This window comes from Artemia sp. Qi Xiang Cuo, chromosome 20 (genome assembly GCF_049724085.1).
Source record: "Artemia sp. Qi Xiang Cuo chromosome 20, ASM4972408v1, whole genome shotgun sequence".
Lineage (NCBI taxonomy): Eukaryota > Metazoa > Arthropoda > Branchiopoda > Anostraca > Artemiidae > Artemia > Artemia sp. Qi Xiang Cuo.
In genome coordinates this window covers 55,150,483-55,169,771 of record NC_142813.1, presented here as the reverse complement: position 1 = coordinate 55,169,771, position 19,289 = coordinate 55,150,483, and the positions used below count along the sequence as shown (strand labels likewise).

Here is a 19,289-nt window from a genome sequence, read left to right as displayed (position 1 = left end):
TTGCTAAGAGTACCGAAAGTGAAATTTATAAACGATATTCATTACGTTAACAATATAATAACTATTCAATAAAATATAAAGTCAACATGAATCTGGAAATGGGTACTGAAAAGAGGCAAAATCTAATTTATCACATTAACATACCCCCCCCCCCTTTCAAGACAATATTAAACAGATTGGGTGGTCTGCCACAAGTATGCAGCGTAGTAATAGCTTTTAAAACCATTTATAACATTTTGTTAGGTGATTTGAGGTCAAGATAGAAGATGGTGTGAGCCCAGAGGCCACTTTTAGCCCTTCAATCATAGAGATTGAAAACCCATATATGACTGATTTCAAGAAGTTTTAACGCATCCTTCTTTCTCTTAATAATAAAATAAAAAGCTATGGGAAGGAAGTTTGGAAAGTTAAGGGAAGGGGGCGAGGGACACGGGCTCAAAAGCTTCTCTTTATTCCAAATTTATGCAGCTAAAAGTACCAAAAACACAGTACTTATAGCCATATTTCAAGGGGGATTTAATCTCCCTTGTCAAGTGACCAGTCTGTTGAGCAGAAAAAATAGGAGATAAAAGTTTCAGACAAGAAATTCGGCCGAAAAATTTTTAATTACTGGGAAGCGAGAAGGCGTCTTTTCATTTTAAGCGGCACTTTATCTACTTCAAATACATAACCCAATGTAAAAAAAAACAAAAAAAAACAAAAAAAAAAAACCCAACGTTTTATGAGATGAATGAGATAACACATCAATTTTGGAATTACCCTGAAATTTGATACTCTCAGCATAATTCTCAGGTCAGCCCTTTTGGGGATAAACAGCGCAAAATATTGAAGGTAAACATTAAAATTCGGAAACGAGTTTTCCATTAAGAGAGATTTGTTGTCCTGCACTGTCACTAAAAATTGAATAAACTCCCCTGAAGAACAGAGACTATTAAGTGATCTTTAACATATACTTAAGTAATAGAACAAAGGGTTGGATATTTAGAAACAGATTGGGAGCTATCAATTTATATCCCTCTAACTAACCCCGATGTTAAAAAAAATACATAACCCCGATGTAAAAAAAAAAGAAGAAAAAACAATCATTGGAATAACCCTGAAGTTTGGATGTCTCTCCAAGATATTTTAGAAGGTAACCCCACCCTCCTAAACGTATTATTCAAAAGGGTTCCCCCTCGTACCAAAAAGATCGAAAAAATGTACATTAGGTGAAAAGCTCATAAAAAAAAGAGAACTAACCTTAGTGCTTGAACAAGGATGAGATCTGTAAAATCGTGCAGATGGACAAAAGATTTGAGAACACTTTCATTAAATGGATGGTTCTCTCCCAGATAATCTCCAATTGCGGTTTTATTCAACCCTTCGCCACCGTGCAAAAATGCAGCCACCTTAAGAAAAAGCCTATAATTATTTGTCATTTCGATTTATTATATTAACTAATTTAATATTTTGAATCAATGCCGTCGAGGTTTTTTTTTATTGAAACTCAACATTAATGTTTCTGCAGCGGAAACAGGGAACCTTCAATCCAGGTGAGCATATCCCTCTAAGACCATTCCAAAGAAGCCCTCTGCCTCAAACAAATTGACAGTTTTGCCCATAAGGTGAGCTTTTTGTCATTCCAGATTCCACCCCCATCGGAAAAACTCTCTGATATCCCTGAAAATTTGGCTATGTCTACCCACGCTTCTCATTGCAGCATACCGTCGCCGTTTTAAGAATAAATATGTATTTTTTATAAACATTATGAAAAAAAAACCGCGACGACGGATTATGTTACCAACTACTTCTATAGTAATGAAAGATAATTGATTGAAAAATATCGCTGCCGATATGGGAGTGGAAATTCAAGATTCCCCAGTGAATTAGGGCCAACAGACACACCTGGGGATCTTTTCATAGTTTTTTTTTTGTAGTACTTCTATACAACTTCTATAGTAGACATGGACACTTACAAGTAGTATACTTACATGAGTTAAGATCTTTAGCTAAAAAATATGACGAGATACATATCGACATAAGGTTCAGACTAGGATTAAAAGCTTCAGAGTAGTAAGTTTGTCTTTTTACGAATTTATGACTCAGAAATCCTACATTAAAGCATTCCCATTCTCTGAAAAAAAGTACCTGCAAAATCCTTCCTGTCTTTGAATTTGGAAACAATTATGATTACTTTACTAACAATTTACTACAAGGATAATGAAGAAATTGGCGATAAGGTCAATTTCTGACCTTATCATCAATTTCTTCCGATATGAAGCCAGTACCTCAGATAACGTTATTTTTTGTATTATTTTTATTTACTGTTTCTTAATTACCATTCATTATAATTGTTTCTTCAGCTTTGAATTTTTCTCAATTATTTTCACACCTAACTTTTCCTTTGTTCATCCTTCTTTAACTGTTTCAACAGTTCTCACTTTTTTCACTCCAATTTTTTTTGTCGTTTTATTTCAAGCTTGTTCTTTTTCTTCGTTATTTAGTTTTTTTAAGCTCATCTAGAGTACCTCAGATAACTTTATTTTTTGTATTAATTTTATTTAGTTTTTCTTAATTACCATTCATTATAATTGTTTCTTCTCCTTCGAATTTTTCTCAATTAATTTCAAACCTAACTTTTCCTTTGTTCATCCTTATTTAACTGTTTCTACACTTCTCACCTTTTTCATTCCAATATTTTCTATCGTTTTATTTCAAGCTTGTTCTTTTTCTTCGTTATTTAGTTTTTTTATGCTCATCTAGAGTGCCTCAGATAACCTTATTTTTTGTATTAGTTTTATTTACTGTTTCTTAATTACCATTCATTATAATTGTTTCTTCTCCTTCGTTTTTTTCTTTATCCCATACAAGTTTGACTTCTACTGTAATCTTTATGCTTTCTTAAGCGAATTTTACTACTGGATTATTTAATAATAATACCAGCATTATTTTATAATAAAAATATAAAATAACAACTGATAAAGCCTGTGTACTGCCTAATTACAATTTCGAATTTAAATAAAATGTTGTTTAAACTTCATCTTTTGTTAATTCTCTTTCTTCATATAAATACCTGGAAGAACAGTAGACTTGTTTTATCTAATTTCGGAGATTGACTATGTTATTATTGGAATCTCGCCAAAATCCAACACCCTGGAAGAGTGACTTTCACAGAAAGTTTTTCTAAGCTTTTTCAATTAAGAAGAAGAGAATATACGAGAGGAATAAATATTATTAATCTTAATGTCAACGCACAAAATTTGGAAAAAATTTGTGACAAAAAAAATCGAGGAATAGGATAAAAGCTGTGAGTTGGGTGGGTTCACAATGCGGAGTGTCTTTACACAGCTGAAGAAAGTTCAGAAGAATAAGAAGATAAGCTATCTAGGGTGAAGACATTGGAAGCTACAACAGAAGGACAATAGATTACCGAAAATAGGCATTTTCGCCATCTATGTGGGGCCAAAAAAAGCAAGTCGTCCTCGAATGGGGCAAGGAGATGACATAAGAAAGGTTTTAAAAGAAATAGTAACTTAATTAGGAGTAAAAAGTGAAGCCCGAGGATGTATGCACTTTTTAACACCAGGCTCAAGACTCTTCAGTATTGCACCCCTGCCCCCCCCAACCGAAGTACATTAATGGATGTTAAGTATAATATAAATCATCAAGCCCGAGGGTGTATGCACTTTTTAACAGCAGGCTCAAGACTCTTCAGTATTGCACCCCTGCCCCCCCCCCCCCACCCGAAGTACATTAATGGATGTTAAGTATAATATAAATCATCAAGCCCGAGGATGTATGCACTTTTTAACACCAGGCTCAAGACTCTTCAGTAATGCACCCCTGCCCCCCCCAACCGAAGTACAGAAATGGATATTAAGTATAATATAAATCATCAAGCCCGAGGGTGTATGCACTTTTTAACACCAGACTCAAGACTATTCAGTAATGCACCCCTGCCCCCCCCCCAACCGAAGTACATTAATGGATGTTAAGTATAATATAAATCATCAAGCCCGAGGATGTATGCACTTTTTAACACCAGACTCAAGACTCTTCAGTAATGCACCCTGCCCCCCCCCCCACCGAAGTACAGTAATGGATGTTAAGTATAATATAAATCATCAAGCCCGAGGATGTATGCACTTTTTAACACCAGACTCAAGACTCTTCAGTAATGCACCCCTGCCCCCCCCCAACCGAAGTACGGTAATGGATGTTAAGTATAATACAAATCACCTGGAACATCTCATAATAAAAATGACCTATTGGGGATATATAGGGAGGTACCCAAAGTAGATACATTAAATAGGGTGGAATAAAGCAAGAATATTTGCAGTCCTGCAAAAATCATGTAGCTTAAATGCGACGTTGTTAAGCATTAATGAACCTTAGCACACCTCTACATGTTCAATTATGGAATCTTTAAAAACGGGAGTAGGATAAGACTCCAGGAAAATTGTTTTAGTCTAGTAAAAGGATGTTTTTTTTTCAAATAGTTTTCGGGCCCATGGTACACAAACGTGTTAAACTGGATATTCCTCCTAAAAACTTAATTTTAATATATGTAAACTTACTCAGCTTTGTCATACTATTCAGACGACAAATTTTACAGTCCCTCTCTAGTACTGCCCTCTAGCAACCTAGAAGGTTTGGGGAGAAATTCTGATATGGAGTGGGAGCGTTATTTAGAAAATTCTTTGAAAAGGGCCAATAACCGAGAGTTGTTCCGGGGGAAGGATTAGTCAGCGAAAAAAAACAATATTCACCCTATTTCTATTCGAATTTCCTATTTTTGGCAAGTATTTTGCAAATATTTGAGTCATAGAGAGGATGAAAATTCTCAGACGGTGCAAGTGTCCAGTAGAGAGTTTAAAAATGTTTTATTTCAGTTAGAGTTACAAATGACGCACATAAAATCCTAGACCTGACATTGAATACCAGCCTTTGTTAGAAATTGGGATTAATCAAATAATACGGGCGTGACTGAGCAATTATTATCGTTTTTTCCGGCAAATTTCCATAGAGTATTTGTCACCCCTCTTGCATAAGAGGCCGAGGAATGATTCTATTTCAAATGACTTATTTTCCCCACTTTCTGCCATTTAAGGTGAAGAGGGTTTTCCGGAAATAATCAATTAGTTACGATAATACTTTCCAAGGTTTATGGATACAATTCCCATGGAACGAAAGAAGATTAGTCTATTATGAATGGGGCTCAGAAATTAATTGATTCTTATTCTTCCATAGCACGGTAGCTAGCAAGTAGTTTAGGTAAGGGGGCTGGCTAAAATTTTAGCTGAATAAATTTATAATATGTCATGTCAATTATGCTTTTAACTTTAAAGTTACGCCGTAAAATATTTTGTTGGTAAGTCATCTGAGAGCAAGGGCAAATCCAGTATTTTTGTTCACGGGGGGTATTTTTTCAGGGAGTGAGTGGTACAAAAAAAACTAAAAAAAAACATAAGAAATTGTCTATACATATTAGGACTGTCTTGCCACTTGACATTTGGGTAACGTCTCTTGAAAAAGGCAAACGAAAGTGTGACATGAGCCTATGGAATCTTTTGAAAAAAAACATGAGAACAAACACGGATCCAGTGTTACCAACGCGGTACAATTGTACCGTCTTTGGTACAATTAAGAGGTCCTGGTACAATGAGTTATATTTAGAAATTTGTTGGTACAATCTAATCTTCCGGCACATTTTGTTTTTACTTGTTCCTTTCTGACTCGGATATCTCATAAAATTTTAGTTTTTCTTCTTTTTACAGCAAATTTTTAACGTGCTGTTCAAATAGTACAAATTAATCTCTGGCGGTAGTCGGGAAACTGGTATAGTTAATTTCAAAGTGTTGGCAACACTGCGCAGGTCCGGCTGCCCAGTTTACATGTATACATTCTTACGTTAAGAAGCTTATGTTATGGATTGGCAATGTGAACACGTTTTTACCACGCATAGAAACTGAAATACCCCTTAAGGAATTCTCTGCACATTGTGACCTAAGAAGTTGAATAATACCTTTTTGTAGTGCAAAATTATTTTCTCTGTCCTTAGTTCAGAGGCTGTATCCAGGGTGTTAGGTTTCAGGGTTTGACCCTCCCCCCAAAAAATGTTTATTTGGCTCGTAGAAATAACGAAAATACACATAAAAGTTTTTGATGCGTTTTTTGTACCCCCCCCCCCAAAAAAAAAAAACTCCCCAACAAAAATCTTGGATAAATCCTCGCCTTAGCTCATACTCACCATGTTCAAGATAGTACAAGGGCTGGGATACAAGGCCGTATCCAGGGGGGGGGGGGGTTACCCGGTTTGACCCCCCCCCCCCGAAATTTTTGACCGACTCGAAAATTAGTCGAAAATTAGTAAAATCTTAGTAAAAATTAGTAAAATTAGTCAAAACCGAGTCGAAAATTAGTACCCCCCCCCCCCCCCGAAAAAAAATCCTTGATCCGCTCTGCAATACGATCTACAATACAATCCTTTTTCCGTAATTTCATTTATTGTTCTGTATTATTTTCAATTAATGGTTTTCAAGATTGACTTGGACGTTTATCGTGTTATTTCCACGTTGCTCGCATCAAAATTTACATGATATAAAGAAGATACGCATACATCACCTAATATCGAAACAGGTCATGAAACAAGAAAGAAACATTTAGCTGAAGGTTGTTTTGTTCGTATAAAAAATTTCGTAAGTTTGATTGGCTGTAAACATGAACTAATTTAAAAAAAAAACTGATGGAGCGAAGTTGAAACTCAAAACGAACCAAAATTACTACTCTGTGGTTTATGCAACATAATTTGGAAAGGCTGTTTCAAACACTGGGTCGTAATATTTCCCTATATTTGTAGAACTCTGAAAAACCACGGCTTTACTGAAAACTGAGTTATACTTGAGTTTTAGAGAGTTCAAATTGCGTCGTAAAATTTATTAAGTTCATAATCCAAGGCCGTACCCAGTATTTTTTCGGAGGGGGTTTTACTCAAAGCTTTTTTTTTGTAGGGAGGGGGGGTTACACAAAAAACCCTCAAAAACGCATACGAAATTTGTTTATATCATTTTTTGTTACGTTTTTATGAGTCAAAAAATCATTTCGGGAGGGGTTCAAACCCCCTACCCCCCCCCCCTCTGGGTACCACCTTGCTTGTCCGTGCGCTGGAAATTGTATTAAGGTACGCGGCATAAACATTCGGTAAAATGGGGAGAAAAAAAAAATTATAGGAAAATCGTCACTTCTGAACGTCAGGTCTAAATCCAACATTTGTCGAGGTAATTTAATGTTTGACTTAACAGGGAACGCAACCTAAATCCGTGATTCCCAACGTGGAATGCAGGGCTCTTCGATGGGACCTGAAAGTATTTTGGTTTGTCATGGAAAAGACGTACATCCTTCGGTTGATTATACTTTAGACCCTTAATTTTGAAAAAAAACTTATGTGAATGAGGTAACATTCATATATATATATATATATATATATATATATATATATATATATATATATATATATATATATATATATATATATATATATATATATATATATTTAAAGAGCAAAAAAAGTTCATGATAATGTTGAAATGATGTCAAGCATTGTATAAAAGTTGTTTTACACAGGCAATTTTTTTTAGTAACAAAATGTGTCTTGGTGTCAAAATGTGTCCAAGTTAATAAGCCTTTCGAGTTCAATAAAAAAAAAGAGGGTATTAGGATTTTAGAAATGCCTTGGTGGGGTACGGTCCAAAATCGATTGAGAACCAGTGCTCTGAACCCCAAAAACAACATTTTAAATATCGTAAACTCAATGAAAACCAAGCTTTGCATTGCATTAATCTATAGCGGTCTATTGTATTAACCCGTCTGGCGGCTTTTTCGTGACTGGTTTCCTTGTAAAGGCTCATATAACGCACCAGTACCGACAGATGAATGAAAACTAAAATCCGCTACCCTCTTTTCAAGAGATCGAAGAAAAGGAACACCAACATGCGGCGCTACCACGAAACACTAAGCCTTGATATCTACCAAGTCAAGAAAAGCGATTTTTGATAGCTATTCAAAGAGCAATTGACATATACTGGGTCCCCTTTTTGGTCCACTCACTTATCTTTAGGCCAGATTTGGGACTGGTAGAGTGCCTTCTTAAATACCAACTCAGTCATCGACTGGTTAGATATTAATTGAATAGGACTTATTGAGGGATCCTCTGGAATCAAGGCCGTATCCAGGGGGAGGGAGTTTGAATCCCTCCCCCCGAAATGTTTGAGTCGTAAAAACGTAACAAAAATGGATAAAAAAAAATTTATGCATTTTTTGAGTTTTTTGTGTAAAACACCCCGAAACAAAACCTTGTGCAAAACACCCCCCCCCCCAAAAAAAAAAAATCCTGGATACGGCCCTGTCCGGAATATATCATTGGTCGGCCAGTTCGGTGCCACGTCCAAGTATGGTTTACTGCAATTTCGTACTACAAGATAATTTTGGCCCAAAATCCTTTCGAGGGGAAATTCTGAGATAGCCATTTGGTTTAAATCTATGAAAAACTACACATGAAATCTATCAATCTCCGAAGAGATACTGCCCGGTGGCGGAGCAGTCGCCTTCAAACATAAACCACGTAAATACCAAATGAACGACACTAACAGACATTTGCCTGCAATCATTATTTAATCGAGTGTATATTCATTGAACGAGCATATTTCCCTTCTTGTGTTTCTGTTTTTACTATACGCTTTTTTACATGTTGTGATCCGGTTATTAATAAACTGAATTCGTCGAAAACTTTATAAATATATGTAAAGCGTGACAGAGCCCAGCAATATATGTGCAAGGAGTCCTCTTCTGTGTGTGCAATGGCCTAAAATACAAAGAGATGGGCCAGCAAAGCCGTAGGCATACCCGGGGGGGGGGGGGTTAAGGGGTTTGAACCCCGCCAAATTTTTTTCCGAATCGTAAAAACGTAACAAAACCAAAAAAAACCATTTTTATACTTTTGTCCCCCCCCCCCCAAAAAAAAATTCTGGATACGACCTTGTGGTTCAGAGATTCCAAATTACCATGAGACCTTTGGATCAATAAAGAGGTGGGAATGTATCTCATTTTTTTTTAAGTTTTACGTTATATATTTATTTTGCACCCACGAAGGCAGAAGGCACTCACATGCAAAAATCTGCTATAGCCCACAGGAGTGTACGCAGGAAAGCTTCAGGGCCCAACTTAAATTGAAATCATAAGCTTTTCAAATTTATGGCCGCTTCTTAAGGACACCCCAGACGGTCAATCATTTTGATCAAAAGCTTCTGTCAATCAATTGACTAAAGCATGATTGACCGTCTAGGAACCGACTGAGCGATTCAAACTTTCTATCGATCACCATCAACGCTTGACTCAAGCGTCAAATAGGTTCCTAGACGGTCAATCATTCATGCTTTAATCAATTGATTGATGGAATCTTTTGATCAAAGTGATTGACCGTCTGGGGTGTCCTTTATGCAAACTATTATTTAATTATCATTATTGCATCCTACGAAATTTCTATGTACGTGCCTGATGCCCCGTATACCGTTCATTACCACAAATCCCACTTCTTCTACCCTCACTAGCGGAACCACAGTTTATCGACAGGTCTAAATAATGGCTAGTCCTCTGGGATATACCGCTAATGAGACCTTTTTTCTTTTTGACGATCAGCCGACAAGAGAGCATGGGTCAAGGCCCGTAAAATAAATTCAAGTTACCCTTCCCTCTTAACCTAGGTTCACAGACAACAAAGTTGCAAAATTCTTCAATTGCATAATAATCAATTTGAGTTGCAATTATTGTTTACAGAGGATTTTATGCCGCCTAACTTTTACAGCGACAATTCCCTTGACAATATTCAATCTCATCTTCCGTGGCTTTTGTTTTAGTTTAGAAAAACTACCTAGTTACGGATAAAAGTTTATTCTTTTTCTTCTTTAATTCCAATAATTGCTTGACGACGCAATTGAAATTGTGAAGTGGGCAACTAAGTTGCCGTGACAAACGAACATTACTCCTGTGTGAACTTAGGGTTAAGCAATTTTTATCCCTATGTCAGCAATTAATGAAGTTGAAAAAATACGACTTTAATGGGAAACTGGGCAATTGTCCCTAAAAATCTTCCCAAATAGTACGAAAGATGAGTGATTGTTGAAATTTAAAGCCGGTGCTAATGATCGGTGCACTGGTGCCCTGGTACTTATGTATTAGCCAGAAAACACGAGAGAAGTGAAGTTTGGTTAATGCTAAAGAAATAAAACAATATAGGATGAAAATATAATAGTTTAGAAACAGATTTGGGCTATATATTTGCACATTAGGAGAGGGGTAAAGCATAGCATATATTAAATACGTAACCAAACCTAGGTACCTTTTTTGACCCTCCACCCCAAAAAACTAAAGTTTAAATATTGTTCCCGGAGTAAGAAACTAGCGAAAACAAGCGTCTAGCGAAACAAAAGAATTGTCTTGTTAAAGATGTTGCTTGACTAGTTTTTGGCGGTCCAGTTCTCGCGTGTTTTCTGGCAAATACATAAGTACCAAATCCCTCCCTATACTATAGATACTGAAGATGCTCTTAATAAAGCATGGGTTATAGCTTTAGCTTAGAAAGTTGGGGGCTAAGAAAGGGTAGCAACCCCTTTCATAAATAGGACGCTATATGTTAGTTCCTTCCGTCACTCTCTACTTCCGTTTGAAAAAAACGTTACCTCCGTATTATGTGGTACACACTCGAGAAACGAAGTTTGGTTTATCATAATAAAATATACCGAAATATGATAAAAATACAATATTTTAGTAACAAAATTATGAAAACTACCATCTAGGGCTAAATGGAAAGCAGGTCGTCCCCGTCTGGGGTGGGAGGACGTCATAAAGAAAGATTTAAAGGAAATGGGAACTTCGTGGGCGGGTGTAAAAAGGGAGGCTTTGAATAGATTGGGGTGGAGGAGGATCGTGCGTAGCTGTGTTGGCCTCAGGCGGCTTGGTGGTGCGGTGAGTTGTTAGTAGTAGTAGTAGTAGTAGGGCCGTATCCAGGATTTGTTTTTTCCAGGGGTGTTTTACAAAAGGATTTTTTGTCGGGGGAGGGGGGGATTACACAAAAAACCCAAATACGTTCGTTTATATCCATTTTCGCCACGTTGTTACGAATCAGACAAACATTTCGGGGGGGGGGGGGGTCAAACCCCCTACCCCCCTGGATACGACCTTGCCTAAGAAGTAGATTTCAACTGAGCCCAAACTAATTTTCTTTGGTATCTTCCGGTCAAAAACCGGTTATTGTCTTACCTGTAGATCCACATTCTCGAGTGTGTACCATGTAATACGAAAATACCAAAAAATCTCATTTTACTCAATCAAACATCAGATGTGTTTGTGTGAGATTTTGAATATTTCTTGATTTTATATGGGGCCAACGCGCTTTGAAGCATTTATAGCTCAATTTACAGCAAGGTCAGACAACAAAGATTTAAAAACCTGGACAAAAAGATTACAATTTACAAATCTGACACCAGTTTAGTCAGGAACAATTTCATGTGTTTTAGAGACGTGCAAAAGACTACAAGTGACATTTAGCTAGATTTTCAATAGATTTTGAAAAATTGATTGTCCATAAAACTTTCTGATTGGCTGAAAAATTTTACGAAAAATTCGGATTGGCTCAAATTAGCATTAGGTCGAAGGGTTGCCCACTTTCCATGACCAGTTTACATCTCGGAACGCCACGTGTGCCAAACCATTCAGCCAAGTGAATAGGACAATTAATAGGAGTGATAGCAATAAATTATGGCACTTTACAAGCATTAACAAATAGTAATATCTGCATTAAAATAGAAATGGCTTAGCTTTAAGTAGATCTGCAGAGAGGGGGGCAAAGGCAATGGGGCCTAGGTTTCAAACTGCGATTTTTATTGTATTCCTTTTCCCAGGGAGGAGATTTGCCCCCTAGAGCCCTCTCAATCAACGCACATGCTCGGGGGATAGAAAGATCTAAAGACCCTTCTCTCGTAAAAAATGAAAGATGGTAGCCAAAACACACGCTTTTGAGATACCCGCCTAAAAAAATCCACTCAAACCCCCATGCCCTTAGAACTGTGGATGTCTGGACTAAGTGAGATAATGATATTTACAACTGAATACACGATCACTCTACTGCCAAAAAAAAAAAAAAAATCGATACAATTGCGAAAAACTTAAATGATTTGACTTCATTAACTACGATTGCAAACACAGGAAATTAAATTGAACGTGCTCTTTTCCGACTTTTATCTTTCTTTATAAAATTTCATTGTATGAGAAAAGGGTATACAAGATGAAATTAATTATTCCAGATTTTGAAAGTTATTGCAGTCCTATTCTGTCAAAGTGACGAAACCGGTTGAAATGCACCATTGTTTCAAAAAAGATGGCGCTTTGGGGAGGGGCAAGTGTACTTTGTGGTCTAAACTCTTTACGTATTAATGTTTCGACGCACCGAAACCCTTCTTTAATAGCTGATATAGAACCGCGGGTACTTATGCATTATATCTTACACACGAAAGAAGTCAAGTTTAATTAATGCGAATGAAATAAAATAGGATGAAAATATAATAGTTCATAAACAACTCTAGGCCCTATTTTTGCACTTTAGGAGGGGGTGGGGGAGGTTGGTAAAGCATAGCATATATTAAATACATTACGTAACCAAACCTAGGCACCTTTTACCCTCCCCTAAACACCAAAAACACAATAGTTTAAATATTGTAAACACAATGAGAAATCACGCTTTGCGATCCATTTCTCTATTGCAAATACCCGTTTGACTGGTTTCCTTTAATGTTTCCCGATACAGAATATAGCGGTGTGTAAGATAAAATGCATAAGTAACCGCGAATAGCAAACTTTAAGTCCCAGAGTTGCATTAAAAATAGGAAATGCCTATTCTAGAGGCTTAATCCTAAGGTCGTATCCAGGGGGGGGGGTTGAACCCCCCTCTTGAAATGTTGATTCGACTCGTAAAACATAACAAAAATTAATATAAGCAAATTTTGATGTGTTTTTTAATGTTTTTTGGTCTTCCTCCCTCCTCCCGAAATAAATGCTGGATAGTGACCCTGCTTAATTAATCCTAACAGATAAATGCGCAAAACTTCCAATTGCTCAAACGGGACAAACAGACGCACACTCTTCAATACCCTCCTAAATTCAGCAGTGTTTCTACCTGGGTCATATTATTGAGTTTCAGTCTACTATGTCCAATGTTTTATAAAAAAAATAACCCAACTTTCAATGCCCTTCCTCGAAACTAGGGAAAGGGCATGGACCCACGCGTGTTTACTTTTTTTGTAATCAGGGGAGGATAATTTCAACTGTAGGTGGACAAACACTCAAGGATAGCTTGGCTAGATATTTCCAATAGGTTCCAAACTAGGTATATAATAGGTTCCAAAATGGGAGGAGTTCTAAACTAGGCTCGAATAATATCCTCCCCAATAGACGCGTACACAGGGGAAGAGAGGTCTTCAATCCCAGATACTCTCCAACCTAAAATATATCAATCTTTTGCTTTTTTTTTGGAATTGGGGCCCCATCTACACCTCAAAAGAAATTTCTGCTACTTTAACATACCTACTCCCAATAAAGATTTTGAAAAAAATAAGATAAAAAACAAAAAGGACCATCAGAGTCTAGCGCCCTCGTTAGTAATACCTTTTAAGCCGCCCCTTGAATGCTAGAACTGTGTCCACCTGTCTCTGTATCAGCGATCAACACTTTCTTCTGAAAAACGATAATCTAAACAACTTTCTGCTTCAATGCGTGCACAGCATGCATTTTGATGTTGGCAAGAAGATGACAGGCCAAAAAAGACCTACCCTAAAATTTAAAAAACTGTGAAAGCTCCAATTTTTGGAACTTAAAGTCGGCTTTATCTTCTAAAACGGTTTAGAGAATTTTCTCCCAATATTTCGCCGAAGGAGACCTTGTCAGAAAAATTAAAAAACGGCAGCCATTGAAGGTTGCTCAACCCTCGGAAGAATCAGAGGATTTTTGCTTGGGAGGGGTGTAAAACCCAAAAGCACACTTTCAAAATAATGTTTACATGATGCATGATGAATATTCTATAGTGCTAAAAAGGAAGTTTGATGCATCAGAAAAGAATATTTAAGGTCATAATATATTTGAAAAATACAAACAATTTGGAGGTCAACCTGATCTATGTCTATGTGAGTGCATGTTTATCAGTGTTATCAAAGATACAAAACAATTTATTTTTAACCCACATCATATACAAAAATGATAATTGAGGAGTATGACGAAAAAAGTAGATAATACACCGGGAAATACTTTGCCGGGAACCAAAAAAACTTCCCGGAGATAAACATTCATGCACTTGAGAGATAAGATGGACTTTCCATAGGATGGTCTAAAGGTACCCCTCTTGGAAAAAATAAAAAACGGGGACCTGAATATACAATTCCTATTATTTGAGCCATCCTTCAGGAAAATCAACTATGCTTCCTTCCACCTCAAACTTTAAAAGCTCAGCGTAGCTCCTGAAAAAATGACATTTATCACTCAGTTCACAGTTACTGTAGATCTAAAAAAACAAAACAAGAAAAAATAATAATTTTGACACAATTAGAAAAGAAAAACGCAAGATGTAACAGCATTGATGATGGCTACAAATATAGCATATTAGAGTGAACATTCCCTGTTTGCCTACTTTATTCTATAAAACAAAAAAAATAAAAAAATAAGAACATCATTTGAAGCACTAGGAAAAATTTTTTTTACGACTGTAATACAGTAAAATAATTTGTTTTGTTTAAAGGCCCTAGGGGGGAGGGGCTGTGTCTGTAGCAGTGTTTATTTAGTAGTGTCATCAAAGATACTTACAGCATCAGGGGTGTGTTGGATAAGTCCGTGTTCAACAAGGTATTCAATCCCTTTCTTAGGGTCCATATTAAATTTCTTTCGGCCAATTGATAGCTGCTTGGCCCGAACTTGATTTTTGCTAAAAGTGAATGCATCAATCAAATAACAAGATGGTTCAAATATTTGAAGAAAAAAAAATGGCGATACAGTTTCTATGGGTTAGGATGTAGACACTTGGTAAGTAGACAAAACAACTAAAAAATAGGGCAAAATAAGCGTTCATAACACAAAATATTTCTACATAATACCAAAATATTTCAGGGTTGAATCCAGGATTTTACAGGAAGGAGGGGGGGACGAGAAGTTACAAAAGGATTTTTCCGAGGGGTTGCAAAGATTTTTTCAGAGGGAGGTCAAACCTAAAGATTGTCCTTTTCGACCAACCGTCTAGGGCTAAACGGAAAACAGGTCTTGGGTGGGAGGACGTCGTAAAGAAAGATTTAAAGAAAATGGGAACTTCCGGGGAGGGTGTAAAAAGGGAGGCTTTGAATAGAATGGGAGGGAGAAGCGTGCGTAACTATGTTGGCCTTAGGTGGCTTGGTGCTTCCAACATAGAAAATTGACAAGGCAGCAAAAAAAAAAAAAAAAAAAAAAAAAAAAAAAAAAAAAAAAAAAAAAAAAAAAAGGGAAAAAACAGACTGGCCTGAAGCTTACTAAAGGATTTCATAAATATGAGTGATGCTGGGATTTTTATTGGCTGAAGATAATTAAGATCACCAAGGTCGTATGCAGGACTTTTTTTTCAGGGGGGAGATTACAAGAAAAAACCTTTAAAACGCACCAAAAGTTAGTTTATATGCAATTTGTTACTTCTTTACGAGTAGGACAAAATTTCGAGGGGGGTCCAACCTTCACCTTTGGATACGGTCCTGAAGCCCACTATACAAACATCTGAATGTACAAAGAAAACTTCAAATAGGAAGAGTCCTTTAGACTAGATCTGAATGTAAGAGACAGCACATTTACTAGAAGTTAATATGGGCCTGGAAGGCTTGACTTGATCTGACTGCCTTGGACTGTCGCACCAACTTCTTTTGACATCATCAGGATCAATCACATTTTCTATAGTCCCTACTATAGATACAACAGAAGCATCAGCTATTGGATGCCGCCTTTTTTGTAGCGATTTATTATTGCGCGTTGCTTTAAAGAATTCAAGACGAGATTGTGGAGCGTGTATCTTTTGATTCTGGGAAACCAAATGCTCTGAAGTTGAGATTTTTTCTATTGTTCTGGATCAGGCCCAAAATCCTATTCCCCCCACGGACAAATTTTGATATGAACGAACGTCAAATAAGGTATTAGCAATCAGCCAATTAGCATTCAACAATAAAGCAGTATCAAATGTGTGGACAGACTGTTCTTGTTAGGGATTAAGAGGGGATAATAAACAGCCAATTATAATAAAATTGTATTTTAAACATATTTCCAGGAAAATACAAAAACAAAACTAAATTTGCACCAAAATCAAACTGAAAAAGCAAAATAAACGACATGTGCTAACAAGAGCAGATCCAGGATTTTTGTTCGGGGGGGGGTTACTAATTTTCGACTCGGTTTTCAACTAATTTTACTAATTTTTACTAAGGTTTTACTAATTTCCACTAGTTTTCGACTCGGTCAATTTCGGGGGGGGGGGGGGGGTTCAAACCGGGTACTCCCCCCCCTGTATACGGCCTTGTGTGCTAACAATATGACTTATAGAATTCAATATAGAAATAGCAATAAATTGTTCTATATTTCATGAAACAGCAACTATTCAGTTAAGTGAGGTAGAGCTTAACAGGTATAGAAAAGTCTCGTCCCTCATCTCCCTGAAGAAAAGATTATAAATATATTTTCGTAAAAAAAAAACAAATCTGTAGTATAGGCCAGACTGGCTAAGATGTCATTAACAAAAGACGAATCCAATCTATAAATCGGTAAGAAAGTAAATGAGCAAACCTATTCTTTTGATTAGATCAAGAAATTCAGGTCAAGAACAAATGGACTACTACTTCGACAACAAAGGTGTTTATACGGTACATCGAAGATTTTTTTTGCTAACCTTAGCGCTGGCTGACCGTCTCAAAGACAAACGACCGTATTAGCAAATTCTCCCCAGGGACTAGCCATCACTGAGATCTGTCGAGAATTAGCGGTTAGATTGTGAAATTTGACTGAATAGACAGCAAATTTTTACGTCCCTTTTTCGGTGAGCTTGTCAATCAAAGCGGGTAACACCACCGTGAACTCTCAAAGTGGTCATACTGGTCAAATGAGCAATTCCTCTGAGCTAATTTTTAGCTTTTTCTTAGCGGGTATACTAGAACATTTTTAGGACCACTCTTTCCTGAACTTAAAAAATAAAATTCCACTCCATTTAATTAATTAAAAAAATTCACGTTTTCTGATGACTCAAGTTTCATTAAAACTGAATATTTCTGGCACAAAACGCGAGACGTTGTATGGTTTTCTAACATAATCTGGAAAGAAGGTGTCGGCTTTTACTTTTCTGCCATTTATACGGATCTTTTATCTAAGCGCTACAAGTTATGGCAAGACCACCAGAATCAATTCTAAATAGCTAGGCCACAAAAAATAAAGAAGTTTATAATAGACTAGATACGATGAGCCTTTAAGGTACCGTTTCGCCTTAAATGTTAACACGTATAAAGCAGACTCGTCCCTACCTAAACAAAAGACTCGAAGTATATTTTCGTAATGCGATTAAGCTGGAAACCACAAACAGATACGGTGTCAATAATGAAAGGCAAATGCAATTTGAAAAATTAGTAATGAAATAAAATGTCGGAGCCTTTTCCTTTGGTTAGATAAGGAGATTTCCAAGGGAAACTCGCCATGGATTCATAGAAAAGTAGTTTTTACTATCAATAGTTTTTTTCTTAAAAAAAATTTGGAAGCATGCAATCAAGCTGGAGGCCAGAAATGAATAAGGTATCAGCAGGGTAGTATCCAGGATTTTTTCCGGGGGGGGGAGATTAAAGAAAACTAAAATACACATCAAAGTTTGTTTATTCTCATTTTTATAAAGTTTTTACAAGTCGGACAAACATTTCCGAGGGGGGGGGAGGTTTAAAACTCGCTAATCCCCCCTGGATACGGCCTTGGGTGTCAGTATCAAAGGCAAATACGATTTGATAAACTAGTAGTAAAGTAAATATTATTTTGATTAGATAAGAACATTCCGAGGGAAATTTGCCAGATATCTACTAGGCTACTTAAGGTAACAAGAATTTTTTTTTCTTTCGAAACATTTAAAAAATGAAAATTATTTACAAATAAAAAAATCGCATTAATTGCTACAACCAGTGCTACTCACAGAAGCAAAAAGTCGTCAGAGGCCAACACAATAAAAAAAAAATGTTAGTCTCTACGTCAATACAGCCCATAGAATTAAAAAATAAATAGAAAAAACACAGTGTTAGAAATTGCTCCTATACTACCCACAGAAACTAAGTCATATGATCTGTGAGCGAGAAAGCCAGATTCAATTAGGCTAGTTTATGCAAATCTAACTTTCTTTTATACCATTCTTCCAAAAGAAAAATAAAAAAATAGGCGTCATCTACAGGCCTGTGGGCATTGGGAGGGGGGCTGTCCTACGGACATATACAAGGGGCTTTTGAGCCCGGGCCCTCCAAAATCCTAAGTCTTTATGAAATTCTTGGCCCTTGATATTCAAATCAACAAATATCTTTTTCTTATAATTGGACACCTCCCCTCAAAATATTTCTTATTATTGATTTTACCATGAGTAAAAAGATTTTCGCCTTATCTTCCCCTTCGTAAGTACATGAACTACCCCATCTCCTGAAAGATTGAATGATTTAAAACTTGACAAAATGAAAAAAAAATATGAAGAAAAAACGATATTCAAGTAAGTGAAAAAAGAAAGGATAAATACGCAGATATTTCGGCGAGTCTCCCGCTCGAAAATATCTGCCTATTTATCCTTCCTTTTTTCGCTGGCTGGAATTATCTGCGTTTTTATTTTTTCACAATTTTTTCTTTTAATCCAGGGCGGTCTTAGAATTACTTGAGATTAAAAAAAAAAAAAAAAAAAAAAAAAAAAAAAACTAAATTTAATATAGAATTCTCCTGTTTTGACCAAGACCATACAAAAAACCCTCTAGCGTGAGTTCCTGATCATTTGCAGGGTCATATAGACCCCTGGCTCAATCACCGAAGGCACTTGGCCCCCGTCTCTCATCTTCTCTTAACACGCCACAAAAAGGAATTTTGCAATTTTTTTTAGAAGGTAATAATACTCGATATAGTTTGATAGAATTCAGGACCGGGGGGGGGGGGGGCAGTACTTATACATATCATACAACATTCATATGTCAGGGAGAACATTCATAAGTGAT

General features: G+C 36.5%; 1 protein-coding gene across 1 annotated transcript in view; it reads right to left on the bottom strand.

Moving 5' to 3' along the window:
• The window catches only part of LOC148940382 (cytohesin-1-like), a 73,469-nt gene that overhangs the window by 20,583 nt on the left and 33,597 nt on the right, over positions 1-19,289 (bottom strand). The window contains exons 3-4 of the mRNA XM_089105829.1: positions 14,881-14,998; positions 1,236-1,388 (exon numbers count right to left, since the gene is read on the bottom strand). Of these exons, the coding sequence (XP_088961955.1) occupies positions 1,236-1,388; positions 14,881-14,998 (271 nt within the window). The remainder of the gene's footprint in view (positions 1-1,235; positions 1,389-14,880; positions 14,999-19,289) is intronic.